Raw genomic sequence first — 15,535 nt, 5'->3', positions numbered from 1 at the left:
GTTTCTTTAATGACTGTAGATGGGTCTTCTTGCAGACATTGTAATGCTTTTTGTCCCTCATCTGTAATATTTTGTTTAACAGGGTTTGCTGATTAAGCAGACCTTTTTAGGCATATATATATTCCTCCAGGTCTTGGTTTTTGTTTATCGGAGGATTAAAATATGTTCTGTTGTGCACAATGATGGATCATTCTGTTTTGAAAGAAATCCCGCAGGCGAAATTTTCTGAAAAAATTTCTCGGTGTCTTTTGTAAGGTCTGTTATATAGGAGTTAGGACGTGGTGTGAATTTTAAAACATATTGCAGAATATTTATTTCCCTTTCCATAAGATGTTGAATATTTTTGGTTCAGTTGGTCCAATATTTTCTTGACTCTTTGCATCATTAATGTATTTGTTTGGAGATCTTGTTCCCTAAAAAAATGGTAGCTTGTCTCTCAGTCATTCCCTTATGTTGGAAGGGATTTGTCCAGTTGTTATTCAATCTAGCGTGATATTTTAGTATGTTTTTAGAAGTGTTGTCTTTTAAAAAGGGAATGAGTCATTGGTACTAAGTCTCTCAAGAAACGTTAGCGCGCCGGGCGAAATGCTTCGCGGCATTTTGTCTGCCGTTACGTTCTGAGTTCAAATTCCCCCGTGGTCGACTTTGCCTTTCATCCTTTTGGGGTCGATTAAATAAGTACCAGTTACGCACTGGGGTCGATATAATCGACTTAATCCGTTTGTCTTTCCTTGTTTGTCTTCTCTGTGTTTAGCCCCTTGTGGGTAGTAAAGAAATAGAAATAGGTACTAAGTCTCTCAGCCATTCCATTATGGTGAGAGGGATTTCCCCGGTTGTTGTACAATCTATCTTGTTATTTTCGTCTGTCTTTATTATTGTTATGTTTTAAGAAGCTTGTTTGTGTTCGTTTGTTCGAGCGTATTCTTGCTGCTGCTGTATTTTCGTTTGTTTTTCCAATGTTGGACGGGGTTATGTTTCTTTCTGTTGTTATTGTAAACAAACTTTGTCCTTTCATCAATCTGTATTTTATTATTAGCTTTAATTAATTATGTCCCGTAATTCTGTTCGTAGTTTTGCATCCATCGAGTTTTCGACTCAACTATTTTATTCGATTTGGCTTTTTGCATTTCTTTGTCTTTTTTCCATAAGTCGAGTAGATTTTCAAGTAATTTTCCGTTGGTTTGCTCGGAGATTTCTTTTTGCTTTAAGGTGTCACATTTCCCAAATTTCTCTTTAAAGCGAGACTTGGGAAGATATAGAATGTTGACATTTGTTTCGAAGCTTCGGTTTGCCAAATTTATTCTGATGCGCGTTTGTTCATTCACATCTGATGTCATTTTCTTAGGTAGGAATTCTCGTAGGAAAATCACTTGTTCTCGCTTTATCTCTCGTGCGTATGTGTCTTTTAAATTTTCGTTTCTAATTGCTTTCCGATTCGTTTGTTTTCTTTGATTTAATAAATTGCACCATACCATTTTTATCTGATTCCTTTTTTAATGCTTCATTCTCCAGTTGAATTTCATTCCGTACATTAAAGATATTTTACGTACTGGAATGTTCAGTTGTTGGCAGAGTAATGCAAGTTGTATTTGAATTTCGGTGGTGTGTTTTAATGTTAGCGACTACCTACTTTTTCTCTGTAAATACGAGTTTATTCTTCCATTTTCAGAAAAAAACTAACGTGAATCATGTTTGTGAGAATTGTTAGTTTCTTCCAGATTTGAAATTTAAATGACTTGAGTTTAAATTTGTCGTTGATTTCGATCTTTTCAGTGCTATCCTGATCGTGTAAAAGTTTTTTGAAAGACTTTAAAGATTGCTTAATAGAATTTTTTAAATATACAGGTGATTTTGTTTTAAAAACTCTTTTATTAAAAACATGCTATGAGGATGTTATTAACCTAAATTGAGGATTTTTTTTCTAGTGCGTGGACGCTTTTGTTAAAGCTATTCAAACACGTGCTCTTAAAGAGGAAGGTATTTTTGCGGTAGTGGTAGTAGTATAATATATAATATATATAATAATACATATAATATGTATATATATATATTATCCAATGGATTCCAACAAAGACTGATTTACACGTTTTATTATTGGCAATTTTCACGATACACAATTACATGAACTCGGGTAAATATATATATCTTACATGTATTACATATATACAATATGTACTTATGTAAATGGATGTATATATGTGTCTAAATATATGAAAGTGTTTATTAATATATTTAGTTTGTAATGTATGCGAACAATATGTATATTTAAGTTGTGTGTATCAATAATATTAATTTTCCACTGGAATTTCTTATCCTTTCTATTTCTGCAGGTGAGAGGCCACCTCTAGATGGCTTTTTACGGATTGAGCAAATGCAAAGGGTTTCCATTATTGCCTATGGAATATTTTCTTCATTGGCAGCCCTAGGAATAGTTATGGCATGTATGTTCCTGGCATTTAATATTAAATTCCGGAAACATAGGTAAGTCCTAACAATATTCGAAATCATTATCTCTCACGCATGCGAGATTTAGTACATCAATCTCACATAAGTTTTATTGATCTCTTCTATATGATAAATGTAAGTATGAATGTACAAATGTATGGCTAAATCCATGGCCGTTTTCATATAAAATATATATCTGAATGTACGAATCTATTTATTGTGCGATTTATTAAAAAAAACGATTTTTTTCAACGCAAGGAAAAATTTTTCGTCTTCAAGTTGAGACAACTTAAAATCTGAATATAGTAGCATCTAAATATCGACTTTCTGAAAGATTCAACTTTCGCAACTGTAATAGGGACTCGTTTGATGTCGGGTTGTTCATGTAGCGCGTTATATTAGAAATACATTATTGTCTGATGTAGCTCTACAGGTATGCGCACACACAGACACAGACACAAACACACACACATACACACATACACAGACACAGAGGGACGCACCAGCTCACACATATGCATACACATATATACATAATGCATTGTACTAGCTGAAACAATGTCCTTCGAGATATTTCGTTGTCGCGAGATAATATTTGTACATTTGATCCTCAAATTAATTTGTGTAATTTTTCTGATAATGTACATCTAATTTTTCTTTTTATTCCTTGTTCGTCGAATGGGACTCATCCTCACAGTCAAGAGATCTAGGGGATAAGTGCGAAAGTGTACTCCATCAGGAAATTCTCTCTTCATAGCGTTCTGGAAAATGAAATCTTTCTGTAAAAATTTCCAAAAAAACCTTTCAGATTGTGTAGGCTACGATTATATCAGAATTCTATGTAATAAAAGTTCCTGGAGAAAGAGAGCCGTTTCGGATATTTTACACGCTTTGAATATGCTTCCAGCTAACTTTCAGTGAAAAGTTCTTGTTAATGAAATTTTCTACAAATAGTTTTCACGTAATTTCACAAAATTTGTAGCTGGGGTGAATATTTCACATTTCTTGATTTTTATTTCTCATACGATTTCGTGTCGGATAATTCAATTAAGGTGAAAAAATATTCTCTTGACATCCACGGGATCTTTGCTATTTCTCGCATTCGAAAACGACCATGTAGGGTGTAGGCTATATTTGAGTTTCTTACAAAAATAAAGAGAGAAAGATTAAAACTACGAGAAAATATTGGTTGCTAATATTTGCACAAGACCATCAAATTTGGTAAGGTGTAAGTTAATAGCAACGCTTGTAGAATTAAATTGGCACCTATTTCATCGGCCATGAGAAGATGAGAGATAAAGTCCACGTCGATGGAATTAGAATTCAGAATGTATAGATAAAATGAACGACAAAATATTAAAGGGGATATCATTTCAATAATTAGTGATACCATTGTACTCACTCTTCTACAACTGTTTCTTCCAGATAACTTTTGTTTAAGAGTGGAAGTGATCTAAAATCTTTTTTTTTTTCTCCAACAAAATTGTTTATCTGCATTATCAAAACCCATAACGAAGCTAAATCCAGATGCCTAAATTATAGCTCCAAACGAACTAATATTCTTACATTAAAAAGGCATTAATCGTAGTCTACAACATCAGGAATTTGCTTCTTGAAAATGTTATCAATGATATCCGTTTTCAATAATTAAACAAGATTGGAAAAAGCACACTTTGATGAGAAAAGTATTAAAATATGAATTTATTGCTGCAGGAATGTCTGTGTGGTGAGCAGGTTGCTTCCTACTCACAAGGTTCTGGGTTTAATTCCACTGCGTGGCCCACTGGACATATATCTATTACTATAGCTTCAATATGACTAAAGCGCTGTGAGTAAATTTGGTAGATGGAAACTGGAAGGAGCTAGTCGCATATATATATATATACATGCATGTGTGTATGTATGTCTGTGAGTGTGTGTATACGTGTGTCTGTCTGTGTGTCTTGAGAACCGTCATTAGAGTGCTTACGTTCCTGTAAAGTTCGGAAAAAGAGCGCGATAGATTAAGTAACAAGCTTAGCCAAAAATTAATACGTGGGTCGATTCATCCAACAAAACATTCTTCAAGGCTGTACCCCAGTATGACCGCAGTCTAATGACTAAAATAAAAGATTAAAGATAAAAAAAAACATGAATTTTATAGAAAGTCTAGTTGCTTTCTTTTAGTAAATGCTACAAATTCTAAGCAAATCAAGAGGCAACGTTCTTTATTTTAAATATATATATATGTGTGAGTGTGTGTGTGCGTGTATGTGTGTGTTTGTGTATATAGTAACTCCCCCACCCCCCAAAAACGAAGAACAAACAAGAAAAAACAACGCATGGATTTTGTACATACAAAGTAGTAGCAGATGCTCAGTGAGGGATAGAAATGTGATTTTACGTTTTGTGCAGAGCTCTTCTTCAGAAATAGGGGACAGAGGAAAGTCCAACAGAACAGGCAAACGGGCGGGGGGGGGGAAGGGAATCGCCAACGATTCACATGTGCTTACATTTTTAAATGACCGGAAGGAAATGGGTGAAGAAAAAGTTCTTTCTAACACAGGAGCGTGTAAGAGAAGGATGTGTGTGTGCGTAAGTTTGGGTATGTGCGTTCCCGCGAGTCTACGTGTGTGTGTAATAGCATATATGTGTGTGTGTGGTCTTGCATGGTGTTGGCTGTTTATATGTGTATGAGTGAGTGAAATTTGTTTCTCTTAATATAGGAAGAATTCAGGCGCATGGTAACAGGAGTGGTGGTACTTTGTGTAGGTGTGTGTCTCTCCACATGTGCATGGAGGAATGGCCAATAGAAAGGTGTTTGACTGGCAGTTTGAAGTATGTGTATGTGTATGCGTGTGTGTATATGTTGTGCGTGTGTGTTTTGTGAGTGGTGTGTGAATGCGTCTCTGTGTGCCTCGGTGTGAGTCTGTCTGCGTTTGTGTCTACGTGTGTGTATCTACGTGAGTGTGTGCACGTGTTTATGTGTGCACGTGTGGTTGTGGGTGGGGTTGTGTGTGAAGAGTTATATGGGAGCTCTTGCGTGTGCATGCATGCGTATGGGTGTATGTGAGCGTGTGTATGTACGTGTTTGCATCCCCATGTATGTGTAATTCTGTGGGTGTATGTATGAGTGTGATGTGTGTGTGGGAGGCATGTATGCGTTCATATGTGTGTATGTATGTGTGCGTGTGTACATGTATGAATGTGCGTGTGTATATGTGTGCGTGGGTATGCTTGTGTGTATGTGTGCGTGTGTGTGTGTAAGTACGTGTGTGAATCTGTGTTTGCGTAGGGTTGTGTCTGTTAGGTATGTGTGCATTCCTGTGCGTGGTTGTGTGCGTGTGTATGTGCGTGTGTGTATAGGTGTGTGTGCGCGCGTGTGTATGTGTGTGTGCGCGTGTGTACGTGTGCCTGCGCATGCATGTGTGTGTTGTGTGTGTGCATGTATGAGCGTGTTGTGTGTGTGACAGGTATGTGTATGGTATATGCGCATTCATGTGTGTGCGCGTGCGTGTATGCGTGCGTGTATGCGTGCGTGTGTGCGTGTGTATGAGCATGAGTGTATGTGAGTGTGTGTGCGGAGTTGTGTGTTTGGGGTATATGTGCTTTCCTGTATGCGCGAGTGTGTGCGCACATGTATGCGCGTATGTTTCAGCTTTGTGTGGGAGGTATATGTGTGGTATATGTACATTCGTGTGTGTGTGCGTGCGTGTATGTATGCTTGTTTTTGTATAAGTACGTGTGATGTTTTACAGTATTCTGAAGATATTTGTTTCTTCTGCTTTCCAAACCTGACACTTCTTAGCCTTGTTGTTATATGGCCCATTTCTGATATATTGATAAGCAAACTACAACTTGCTGGTCAGCCGCCTTTGGAAACTATAGAATCATAACGGAGTTTATGACATGAAACGCAATTCTGCTGTGCAGATCACGCCATCTACCTTGCGGTCAAAACGTGTCAGCGCTGAAGAGCAAAACAAACATATCTTAATAAATCGAAAACCAGCAACCACTAAGACACAACCGACTCTCCTGTGAGGCATTACTGATGAATCATTATAGATATTATTACAGTCTCTATTTAGCTTTGAAGAGGAAAAGAAGCTTAGTTCACGGGTTAATGGCAAATGTGTCATGACGGACTTTTCTTTTTAAAGCGTTAACCATATCCAGCCCAATACGTCTTCGTAAATGTTTTCATAAATCGGTATTAAATATTATATGTCTCCCTCCGAATCGATGAGAATGGATTATATTCTCATGTGAGGTTATGCGGACGTTTTTTATTAGGGAGTTAGAACATATTTGGTAGTCATTTCAATACCGTTTAATAAAACAGCTTTCTGTTTTCTTGATGAAGAACCTTAGAAAAAAGTTCAATTGATCAGATGAATAGACGAAAGAAGATTATAAAGGAAAATAACATTAAATACGAATATTTTTTATCCGAGTTCGAAATAAAATTATTCTATTTTATATATCGGAATTCTAGTCAGTTAGATTTTGTGGTGTTTCGTAGTACACGTTTTACATATAGAGGATTTAAGGATATAAAGTATGAAAGGCATATTAAGAAAACTCATTATTTCATTAAATAAATGATACAAAATTACTTTGCATTTCAAATAATATAATGCAATCTTGAACATTTTTAATTAAGTATATATATATTCATATATATATATATATATATAATATATATATATATATATTATATATATATATATATATATATATATATATATTAATATATATATATATATATATATATATATATATATATATATATATATATATAGGCGCAGGTGTGGCTGTGTGGTAAGTAGCTTGCTAACCAACCACATGGTTCCGGGTTCAGTCCCACTGCGTGGCATCTTGGGCAAGTGTCTTCTGCTATAGCTCCGGGCCGACCAATGCCTTGTGAGTGGATTTGGTAGACGGAAACTGAAAGAAGCCTGTCGTATATATGTATATATATATGTGTGTGTGTGTGTCTGTGTTTGTCCCCCTAGCATTGCTTGACAACCGATGCTGGTGTGTTTACGTCCCCGTCACCTAGCGGTTCGGCAAAAGAGACCAATAGATTAAGTACTGGGCTTACAAAGAATAAGTCCCGGGTTCGATTTGCTCGACTAAAGGTGGTGCTCCAGCATGGCCGCAGTCAAACAAGACTGAAACAAGTAAAAAAGAGAAAAAAAAAAGATATATATATATGTGTGAGTGTGTGTGTGTTTGTGTGTGTGTGTGTGTGTTCCCATTTCGAGCTGTGCCTGGCACATAAGGGCCGGTTTCCCGGTTTCCTTGTCGCTTAGGCTCCACAGGTGAGCCGCAAAATGCAGGAGGAGAGTGAGAGAAAGTTGTGGCGAAAGAGTCAGCAGAAGTTCGCCATTACTTTCTGCCGGACACGCGTGGACATTAGGTGTTTCGCTCATAAACACATGCATCGCCCGGTCTGAGATTCGAACCCGCGATCCCTCGACCGCGAGTCCGCAGCTCTAACCACTAGGCCATGTTCCTCCACACACACACATATATATATGTGTGTGTATGTGTGTGCGGGCGTGTGTGTGTGTGTGCGTGTGAGTGTTTGTACGTATTTGAAAATGTACTTACTTGAGCATTTAAATTTGGTTGGATTATTGTTATAACAGAATTTTATAAGTGCAATAGCAATTGGATAATATTATTCGTATCTAATTAATCATTGCTAATTACAATTTCATACTAAATTATTTAAGAAACTGAAGTCATTGGATCATTCTTTCTTAGAATATCTAAGAATTGTTATACATTTATGACGATGAGGTTTCCTATCAATAGGAATGCTGTGATTGATTTTCCTTTCAGAAATTCTTTAAGACCCATGAGTCTGTTTGAAGTGGCACAATGCAGGACATATTCTGCAACTACAATATTAGCGCATTTTAATTTATAAAATAGCTGTAAATATCTAGGGAAATATATGGTGACACAATTGTCAGTGATGACTGCATTTTTGCTTCATTTAGGTGGAAAACACTCATGAGGAATAAAATTTGAATGTTTGATTTCAAGTGTAACTCTTGCCCTCTAATCAATCCTCAGCTCTAGAAATATATTTTGAGATTCACCAGGAAAATTTCAGCTGACAGCTTAAAAGATTTTCCCACTAAATCCATCTGCATATCAGTGAAATCAGGAAAATATAGGTTGAATTAATTTTCTCGTCTGTCAAATGCTGCAAATTTTCATTCTTTGCAAATTTCGGGAAGTATAGAGAATGGATGACAGCTTCTCAAACAGTAAAACGTTTATGATTTTGACATTTCTCTTCTTATTTTCCAGTTTACTTACGAAAGTGTTTGAATAATCAACGGAAATTATGATGTATGTATTTTTTTAGTGGCATCTGCAGATTCAATTTCTTCACCTACTCGAAAAAGCAATTATATGGCAATGGTGTATGATCCATTCCTCATAATCCAGCTGAGCAAAATATTCCATTTGTCTTATACTTCAGTATTTATTTTGAACACCTCTCCAAAGCATAATTCACGTTCTCGTTGCTTTTACGTAAAAGCCGTCGCTCAGTGGTGACAAAAGCGACATTTTGTATGTCTCAGTTGACTGAAAATCCTTAGGTTAAGTTTCCCTGAAATGACAATATTTACATTGTATATTATTTGTTCCAACACCTCTCCAGTTGGTGCTGCAAGTTGTTTTGATCTCGATGTAAGCTTTTTCACTCAGTTTCAAAATAGGCACTTTAATGGCGTTCTAATTCTATTTCAATGCATTGGACTACACATACTGACTTTATCTCACAACGTATGTTCATATTCCATACAAAAGAAGCCTATTTTACCGAAAAATGTGAAAGTTATTTCAGGGGGAGAACAAATAAGAAATTCTTCTTTAATAAAGTAACCTAAACGAGAAAAAGAGCGCCTCATTCGCTACTTCTTTATGTTGGATAAGAAATACACAAAATTCTTTACATTTAACCAATGCTTGATGTCAAAGGATATTTCTATGTTGTTACTTTCTACAGTATAACTGATTAGGAAGCTAAGGAAAACTTTTCTTCCAATATATTTTCCAATAGATATTTGCAACCATATACGTTTCCTTATTTTCTGCTAGTCTGTTACCTCAGCTACGGTCATAAGCATTTACAAACATATTGCTTCCTGGATGAATTCCAAGAACAAATAGAATAAATCAAAATTTATCTCTTTGAGAACGTTTCCATTAGGTACAAAATATATTCTGTCCTTAGTATTGGATAGTCGACTGAAATTGCTTTGATAATCTAGGGTTCATGGAATGGTATGGAAACTTTTCTACCACGTATAATGATACGTTTGAAAGTATATTTAAAATATCAGTGATAGTAACAACACGTTTTCACAAGTATTATGGTTCCATAATCCGTTAGCAAAACACCAACTCTAATATTGAATTGAATATACACACAAATATTAGAATACTTGCTTTAATAATTCATTTTAATTGTGACTTACTACAGACGTTATTGAGTACAACGTAGTGAACATACAAATTTGAATACTACTTTTTGTGGATTGTTGGGTCTTGGCACTAGAGGATTTCCTGCCGGGAAGAACACCCATGTGAAGAAGCTGCCCCATATATTAATTGTGTCACGTGTATTACACAGCAACAATTAGAAAATTAACGAAAGAAATCTGAATCTTAAGGAAATAATTCTAATATTGAATAAGTTTCGCAAAACAGTTGCTTGAAAAATATCCATTTAACATTATCAACGTATTTTGAAAGCCTCAGAGGTACGTCACGTGTGCTTAGCGTGAAAGCTAAAGCAAAAATTTAAAATTTAGATTTTGTGCATTAGCAGTATTATTTTCTAAATTCATATCATTACGTACAACTGTCGGTTGAAATTATATTGATTTTAAAGTGTATAATTATAATGCAGACATACATAGATGTATGCAAAAATAGTAAAAAACATAACCCCGTATTTTCCAATGGTATGATAAAGACATAAAAATTCAACGGATTACGTTTTTTTCAATACCTATTCAGTAATCCACACGCACACACACTAACACATAAATATAATGAAGAGTAATATATATAATATATACATATATACACAAACATGCATATATGTCCATGAGTGTGTGTATATATATATATATATATATATATATATTATATATATAAAATATTATTAGAGACAAAACCACTATTTTGCAAAACAAACAAGGAAAGACTTAATCAATACATAAAATTTTAATAAATAGTCAAAAAAACCGCTACAATCGTTTCTTGTCTGATCGACATCTTCAGGTGGACTTCCAATCTAAAAAATCAAAATTTTAAAATATAAAAATAATAATTTTAAATAATTAAAGTATAAATGAAAAAATATAAGTATATAATCCATATATAACCTATATATAATCCATATCGAAAATATAGACAAATTACCAAGAATTCCCTAAAAAAAACCATGAAAAAACAAAACTTAAAAACATATAACGATAAAATCTCCCTTTGCTAAACTCTAAAACAAACCTATATAGTAATCCCCCTAACCTAAACATTCACACACAAATACACACACGTAAACCACAGACCCACGACTTATACACATACCTATACTAACTTATAAACTCAATATACACCAAAACCACTCCCTCCACACACAGACAAATTAACACATACATCCCAAAACCTAAATAACAAACCCATATACACATTCACACACAAACACACACACACGCAAAACACGCACACACAACAGATACATATACTCCCTCACATATACGCATATACATACTCACTAAACTCGACATATAAAACAATACTTACACACCCACAAAAATCATTAAATACATTATGAGCTTTAACTCACCTTAGCAGCTCTAACAAACAACTTGCAGTAACCCAATCCCATTCTCTATGCCTACCTCACTACTACACTATTCCATTCACAATTCCAAGCAACGCTAGTCCACCACCCGGTTATTCACGTGGCAAAACGAACACCACTCAAAAATTATGAATGAAACAATGTAAAAAAATAACCAACATCGAAAATAGACAAATTACCACGAATTACCTAAAAAAAACCATGATAAACCAAAACTCATAAAAGCATATAACGATAAAATCTCCCTTGCTAAACCCTATAACAAACTTATATAGCAATCCCCCTAACCTAACATTCACACACAAATACACACACGTAAACCACAGACCCAAGACTTATACACAAACCTATACTAACTTATAAACCTCAAAATACACCAAAACCACTCCCTCCCACACAGACAAATTAACACATACATCCCAAAACCTAAATAACAAACCCAAATACACATTCACACACAAACACACACACACGCAAAACACACACACACAACAGATACATATACTCCCTCACATATACGCATATACATACTCACTAAACTCGATATATACAACAATATTTACACACCCACACTCATACAGATAAATAAATAATTATACAACTAAAAACTCACAACCAATCTCATATACAAAACACTCCTATGAAAACAACATTAAATACATCGTAATTAACCAGAATATCAAAAATAACAATATGACATAAGGATAAATCAAATACATACTTACAATTCAGTTACAAATTATGAAGTGAAATTAAATTCTTAGCCGTTAAAAAACCAAACAAAATTACGTTACCATAGAAATAACTTATGTAAAAAAAGAATACGCGCCATAGAAAGTAAACGTCATTCAAAAAATGAATGGAGAAATATAATAAATGGAACTAAAAACTATATCCACGTAGCAAACCAACGCTACTTAAAAAAATTTATTATGAATGGATTCTTTAAAAACTACCATGAAAATCATTATATACATTTATGAGCTTTAGCTCACCCTAGCAGCTCTAACAAACAACTTACAGTAACCCATAACTATCTCGATGCATACCTCACTACCACACTAATCCATTCACAATCCAAGCAACGCTAGTCCACCACCGGTTACAATTCCCAACTCACCCATTCATTCACAATTTAAACGACGTTCCCTTCCACAACGCTATGTATAAGCCTCAACATATACACGGAGATACACTTACACATCCGTGCGGATGGGTGAGAGTATACATTAGTGTAGTGATGGGGCTCCCATTTCTAAACAATTTGTACCTGTGTGGTAGTCTATATGTGTATATTCACGCACGGGTATAAATGCAGGGGGTACACGCTCACTTCATTTGCGTGTACCCCTCACATGTACATATGCATACTATTTTGGCTCGATATATGCAACAATGTAATCGCGCCCGTGTGTGTGAGCATTCACTGGTTGTGCAATTCACCCATCTGGGTGGTGTGAGTGGGTGTAAACGTATCGCTGTGGAGGTCGAGCTTGATACGTATATTAGTGTGTATTAGGGGTTGTACGTACTAATTATGTGCATGTGCTTCACGCACTTGCGTCCATGTATGGATGAATATATTGGGATACTATGTGGGTGTAAATAGGGTATGGGGGAGAGTTTTGTCATTGTATGGGTGTGGTTTCATTTGTGATGGTGGTTAGTTGGTGATTATTGTATGTTCTGTATTTTGGGTTAGTTATGTATTATTCTAGTGTGTATAATTGTATACATATAATGGTGTGAATGGGATTACTCCCATTTTGGGATGTATGTGTTTATTTATCCATGTGGGGCGGGAGTGGCCGTTAGGTGCATATGCTGAGGCTCACATGCAATCCCAAGTACAACGAATGAAGTGGGCACTTATATTTGTTAGGGTGTGTGTACTTATTATAAAAGACAATACCCAAATAAAATCTGTCAATTCAACATACCAAATAAAAAACAAAAAACAAAGGGATCTTAAACATTCACACATACATACAAAAATCAATAAAAACACCACTAAATAACACCCAAAACATATAAATATATCCTCCAATACATAACAAATGCAAAATAAAAATACATAATAAAATAAAAATAAAAATAAAAATAAAAAAATAAAAAAATCTAATATAAATTATAAAGTTTTAACGTACCATAAACTGTTAAATTAATATACGTTAAAATGAACTAATTAAAACAAAGAAAATCAATAAAGACTAACTATAATTAAAGCCTAGACAACATAACCAAAAATATATTATCTAAACTAATTTAAACTAAACTAAAGTAACTAAAAGGGAACTATTATTGCTATTTATCATGAAAATTATTATATAGGTAAAGTAACTTGTGTCTGCATTTTATTTTGCGCTCTTCACCAGTATTAAGTAAATTATCATACTTATAAAATAAAATTTCTTTAAACTCATTAGAGCATAAATAACAACAATTAGCTCCTATATATATGATTTAGTTTTACAAATTATTTCCCATATTAAACTATAATAATATTTAGTGATTTAAGACTCCAAATGTACTTACTAAGGTCCGGTTGAGTTGATTAAGTTTTTATTTTTAAAAGAATTCATATGTTGTGCGATTCTTAGTTTTATTTTGAGGAAGTAGAACCTATATAAACCGCTTTGTGTAATTATTATTCTTAAAGTTATTATCATGTAATGTAACTATACATTTATACACTACATCGTTAATATCACATTATTATTTAATATACAATTAGATTTATCTCTACATGTACAATTAATATAAGTCTATCATTATTAAATTATTATCAAATAATTTCTTTTTATAAAAATTATTCAGTTTATTTATTAAATGAAGAATAAGTTACCAACATTATTAGTGGTAGAGTAACCAACTCCAAAATCATTCATAAAAGAGAAAATGTTTCTATATTTACGATTATCTCTAATAAATAGTTCTATAACATCTAAAATCTCTTTAATAATTACGTTTTACTTGATCTCCATAAGGAACTATTGAATATATATGTATACATATATAAATATATACATGTATGGCTGTGTGGTAAGTAACTTGCTTACCAACCACATGGTTCCGGGTTCAGTCCCACTGCGTGGTACCTTGGGCAAGTGTCTTCTACTATAGCCTCGGGCCGACCAAAGCCTTGTGAGTGGATTTGGTAGACGGAAACTGAAAGAAGCCCGTCGTATATATGTATGTATATATATGCATGTGTGTGTTTCTGTGTTTGTCCATCCCAACATCGCTTGACAACCGATGCTGGTGTGCGTACGTCCCCGTAACTTAGTGCTTCAACAAAAGAGACTGATAGAATAAGTACTAGGCTTACAAAGAATAAGTCATAGGGTCGATTTGCTTGACTGAAGGTGGTGCTCCTGCATGGCCACAATCAAATGACTGAAACAACTAAAAGAGTAAAAGATTATACAATATACATATATATATATATGTATATATATATATATTGTATACATATATATATATATTTGTGTGTGTGTGTGTGTGTGCAGGAATGTAATTTATGCACGTACACAAATTAGCATGCTTGTCGTTTCAACTTTAGGAGGACATTGGTCACGACCATGGTTGTGTTTTTCTCAACTTATTTTTATCGACGCACCCGCGGATAGCGGTAAAAATCGATTTTCAACCATAACATTTAACAATTTCCACGTCGGTGAATTCCGTAAGTTTGCTAACATGAGTTAAATCCCCTGTCTAGCAATGGCGCAAAAGAAAAAAACTCCGCACGACTTTCACCAAGAAAAACAAATATAAAACTCAGATTGTTTGCGTAGAATCAAGTACCCTCACCTCCTAATATGAAGCAAATCCATTATTTTGGATCGGAAAAAGGGGGTAGCGCGAGGGAGGGGAAACCTCGATCCCGGATTCATTAGTTTTTTTTTTTTTTGTTTTTTCGTTGAGTGAATTAATGTGCCCTCCTAATATGCTACGTTGGGGTCCGAAAAACGGGGTGGAGTGAGGAGAAAACCTCAGAAATTTCAACATGATCCATCTTTTCACCCGCACGATTTTCATTATGGAAAAAAATTTAAATCTGATCTTTTTGTGTAGAATCATGACTACATGGCCTCTTAGTATGCTGCAAATCCCTTAAATTTCACTCCCACGCACATTGATCTTTTTACACGCAAGATTTTCATTATGGAAAAACAAATTTGCGTGAAATGAAGTACCCTGACC

General features: G+C 34.6%; 1 protein-coding gene across 5 annotated transcripts in view; it reads left to right on the top strand.

The window, feature by feature from the left end:
• The window catches only part of LOC115214515 (gamma-aminobutyric acid type B receptor subunit 2-like), a 1,118,481-nt gene that overhangs the window by 786,507 nt on the left and 316,439 nt on the right, over positions 1 to 15,535 (top strand). For all 5 annotated transcript variants that reach the window (XR_005000211.1, XM_036505132.1, XM_036505133.1 and 2 more), the window contains one exon: positions 2,331 to 2,481. Coding sequence is in view for 4 of the 5 variants with exons in the window: in XM_036505132.1 (XP_036361025.1) it covers positions 2,331 to 2,481 (151 nt within the window). In the remaining variant the exon portion in view is untranslated. The remainder of the gene's footprint in view (positions 1 to 2,330; positions 2,482 to 15,535) is intronic.

This window comes from Octopus sinensis, linkage group LG7 (assembly GCF_006345805.1).
Source record: "Octopus sinensis linkage group LG7, ASM634580v1, whole genome shotgun sequence".
In the NCBI taxonomy this organism is placed as follows: domain Eukaryota; kingdom Metazoa; phylum Mollusca; class Cephalopoda; order Octopoda; family Octopodidae; genus Octopus; species Octopus sinensis.
This window is presented reverse-complemented; position numbering and strand designations above follow the sequence as displayed.